General features: G+C 32.2%; 1 protein-coding gene across 1 annotated transcript; it reads right to left on the reverse strand.

The window, feature by feature from the left end:
* Positions 1 to 2492: 2492 nt before the first annotated feature.
* On the reverse strand, positions 2493 to 4357 carry LOC149061114 (zinc finger MYM-type protein 1-like). Its single transcript, XM_089230843.1, has 2 exons — positions 4333 to 4357; positions 2493 to 3628 (listed from the first exon to the last, which is right to left on the reverse strand). The coding sequence occupies exons 1-2, from the start codon at positions 4355 to 4357 to the stop codon at positions 2493 to 2495; spliced, it is 1161 nt and encodes a 386-aa protein (XP_089086969.1).

The raw sequence follows: 4357 nt of genomic DNA on the forward strand, positions 1-4357 counted from the left end.
ATCGCAAAGAAAATCAAAATAAATTAAACGCGACAAGAGGCACGGTTGACGCGAAATAATAATAAAATTATTAAACGTTGATTAAATAATTGAATACGAATAGTACGATTTTCGCAAATTAATAGCAAAATAGATATTAACGCAAAATAAAAATAATTTAAACGTAAACCACAATGCGCAAAATAATAATAACAAAAATAAAAAATAAAAAAAAATAAACACGCAAAACCAAAAAATATTACGAGAAAAATAAACGCGTTTTTACGCGAAATATAAATATACCAAATTATTAATCGCGAGATAAATACACGGAGCGCGACAAATACGCGCGCGGTTTACGCGAAGTAATAATCAAAACACGAAAATAACCGCTTTAAGCCAAATAATAAATAAAATTATTAATCACAGATCAAAATAAATAAGACACGACCAAAGCTGAATAAATAATTTAAAAAATATTATTAATCGTAGTATGAATCGTTTAAATACCAACGATACGCGCGTCTTACGCAAAATGATGATAGAATCAACTGATAATCGTAATAATCACAATAGTCGCAAATGAAATACTTATAGTACGACAATACGCGCGTGTACGCGAGATAAAATAAGTTAACAGTCACACAATTAAATAAGTAATACACAAGTTTACTTTATATAGAGCGCTATTTAACGAATTAATAATTCAGAAATAATCAATCGTGTACAACTAAATAAGTCAGCACGTCGCTCACCCAGTAACGTGTGACCACAAATTAAAATAAATTTTCACCAATATTTACGCTTACCTTAGGACGAGCCCATTGATCATAAAAAATATAATAAACAAGATGTGGACGAAACCACGCTCTGCTACCAGAAATGTGGCACGAACCCTTACTGTCGACCCAGAGCCATCGACCGATCCGGCTACATTTAAATAATTTAATAATTGTGGCGTATACCTTACCACGGCGTATTCAAAACTTACCTCCTAGGCACTGCTCCAATCCACGAAGGAAGAAAGAGGACACTTTACAAATATAATGGAGATTGAATAATAAAAAAAAGTAAATAAATAACACGCAAATACTGTGTTTTTAGATACGGGCACAAAGCGCCGCCGTACTATTCAAAATAATAAATAATCAAATAATACAATAGAAATAATCAAATTTAAATATATAAATATATATCTGGGCGCCCAATTCAGTAATACAAGAATTGAACTAATTCAATAAATTTACATGAGACCTTGATGGCCTTAACCAAATAATACAATATTTAATATAATTAACGATACAAAGAGTACATACATACGATCTGGCACAATGAATGAATTCTTCGTATAAGAGTGTATAAAAGATCCATAAACGCCGCACAAATAACGTAAGGAAGAAGGATCAAATCCAACGTTGTCGGAACGCCACAACAAACAACGCGTGTCAGTATAAATTGATACGCGGTTGAAATATTACACGCTGCAAATTATAATAAAGAAAGGCCTTTCGATGTGCATTTATTAGCACCTTCACATCGGCGACCACTGTCCGACTACGAATGTCGGGCGACAACTACTATTCATGTCCGACTCGCCGGTGACACCGTCACACCCCGGTAAAGATAATGGACGAGCGGACGAGTGGCGAGTGGGGAGTCTAGAAGGTTCTAGAACGATCTCGACTATCTTAATGACCGGTGATCGATCGATAAAGGCGAATTTTTTACTCCTAAAGTACCAACTAGATTCACTTTCTGATCGAACGAGGTACTGAAGTCAAAAATCCAAGCATTTTTACTGCCCCAAAACGTGATGACAGACACAAAAAAAAAAAAAAAAACACACATCATGGTAAAAGCGATACATTCATCGCTCCGCTCAGAATCTAAAATTTAAACAGCATTCAAATTTAGTGTATTTCTGTATTCAATATTGTTACATTTTTAATAATAATAACATGTTGGGTCTTGCGACAATAAGGTGAAATTCTGCATTATAATTTTAGTACAAAATTGTAAAAAGGTGCTATATTAATATTTAATTCATAACAAAATGGGTTTAATTAATAACATATTTGTTTAGAGCACTTAATTAACATTTCTTATAAAGGTTTAAGCATAAGTACTACTCAATTAATGAAACTTCAAAATACTTTTGTTGCACATTAACAGCAGAGCTTAAAAAAAATGAATTAATAATAAGTTAGTAGTTTTACCTTAGAAAATTTGCGTTCAGCAGAAGCAGATGAGGCTGGAATTGTACACATGCCCTTAAAAGCCAAGTATAAGTTTGGAAATGAAGCTATTAAGCCAAATGAACTAATAAGTTGAATCATTACAGTAATCATTACAATCAGTACAGAAAACCCTAATTCTTTAAGATTGTATTTCAAAGCTAATCTCATCATCATCATAATTAGAATCATCATCATCATCATCATTATCATTTTTGTCGCTATCAACATTTTTTTCTGCATATCTAGCTTCCAATGATTCAAAATTTGCTGCAAACATTAGATACTCGGACTGTAAATTATCCACATTAATTTCTGGCAACCATTTTGATATATCCATAAAAGTATTTGGAGGAAGTGACACACTGTTTGCAGCATCATTGAGCCGTGAATAACAAAAAAACTATGATCAGTCAATACACCGCGATTTGATTTAAAACGACTATCTATAGTCCCAATTATAACATCGAATGTATAAAAATAAACGTTGGTTTTTAATTTAATAATAGCATCAACAGGGGCTTCATCGCTGCACAGTTCATCTACCATTTTCTTCTTCCTTCTTATACGTTCTTTTTTTAAATTTGTTTCTTCTAGTTCATGTAGTATATCAAAGTCTTTTGCTTCATTCATTAAGATTTCAAACGACTCTTCGGTTCTTAATTTTATCAATTGCTTTTTGGCACTGTCAATCAAAATTAATGCTTGAATAAAATCTAAAGTAGATGATTGTAAATAGCTCGAGAGAGGTGATGTTACATTAAATATCTTTTTCATTAACAGCATGGTCAATATAAATTTAAATGAAGTTATATTTTGGTAAACACTTTTAGCTTGAGATGATGTGCTGGTGTCAGTTGATTTTGTGAGGTGTTCTAAAGACTCCACAACAGCCAAGTACTTTGTAAAAACTACATTAATTGCGCGGTCGTGTGAGGTCCAGCGGGTGGTTGATAGATTTTTCATTCTAAATACCCGTGCATTTGGATACAATACAATTTGCGAATCAACAAAGTCTGCTGTCCGTTTTCTAGCAGACATAAATGTAGTCAGGGATTGGATGTTAGAAATAAATGTTTTAATTTCAATATTTGACTCGCAAACATCTACAACTACAAGATTTAACACATGTGCAAAACACCAAATGTAGACAGCTCTTGGATTCTGGGATTGTACATATGTTCTTAATCCCTGATACTCGCCTTGCATTGAACTTGCACCATCATACGCTTGCGCAATAAGTTCTTCTTTCCAATTTAATTTATACTTTTCATAAATATTATTAAAAGTATTGAACAAACCTTTTCCACTAGCCACTTGTAGTGCAAGTAAACGTTCTTGAATTTTACCATCATTAGTTACAAATCTTACTACAAAGGCCAACTGCTCTAACTTGGACAAGTCTGTTGTGGTGTCTATAATTAGAGCAAAAGCACCACTTCAACAATTATTTTTTCTCGAACCATTTCACTTAATATTATTAACATTTTATTTTGGGTATTGTTGGATAAAAATGTCAAACAATTTTTTTTTCACTAATTTTACATAAGTGATGTGAAAGATAAGGATTCAGTGGCAGACGCAGGGGGGTTTGGGGGTTCAACCCCCCCCCCCCCCGAAATGAATGGATGATTAATTTAAAACGTAATAGTTATTTTATCTTATGTACCTAAAAACAATTAATTATTCAAAAGACGTTAAAATATGTTAGAAAAAAATGTTTTTGTAATAAAAGTGAATCTGTAATAATTTGTAATTTTTCAAAGCTTCTAAAAGGTATTGACAATTGGTACTTCACTACTTTAAGCTCAAAAGTTTGAAATTGCATGACTACAATACTTCGTAATAATAATGCGTGTTTGTAAGTCACTTATTATCAGCAAGTAAAAATAAGTAAACATATACGTAATCGATATATATTATTTGCACTGGTACATTATGATTGATGGGTTTCCCTATTTCGTTTACTCGTTTAACGTTACACATTATAATCTATTGTATTTATTTATATGTTATAATATGACATGTAGTCGTAGTGTATAGGTCATGCGATAACGATCAACAATAGTCAATCGTTTCCTTCGATATTCAGATAGATAATATCAATGTTCCTATGTACCTATATAATATTGTATTACGGTCAT

This window comes from Diuraphis noxia, unplaced genomic scaffold (genome assembly GCF_037042655.1).
Source record: "Diuraphis noxia isolate RWA-SAM2 unplaced genomic scaffold, SU_Dnox_SAM2 contig0001, whole genome shotgun sequence".
In the NCBI taxonomy this organism is placed as follows: Eukaryota; Metazoa; Arthropoda; class Insecta; order Hemiptera; family Aphididae; genus Diuraphis; species Diuraphis noxia.

Bases quoted from the DNA above. Each gene is read 5' to 3' on its own strand.
- LOC149061114 (XM_089230843.1), bottom strand. From the start codon at position 4,357: ATGACCGTAATACAATATTATATAG. The intron at 3,629-4,332 runs GTACATAGGAAC...CTCTAATTATAG, and splicing joins CGTAATACAATATTATATAG to ACACCACAACAGACTTGTCC.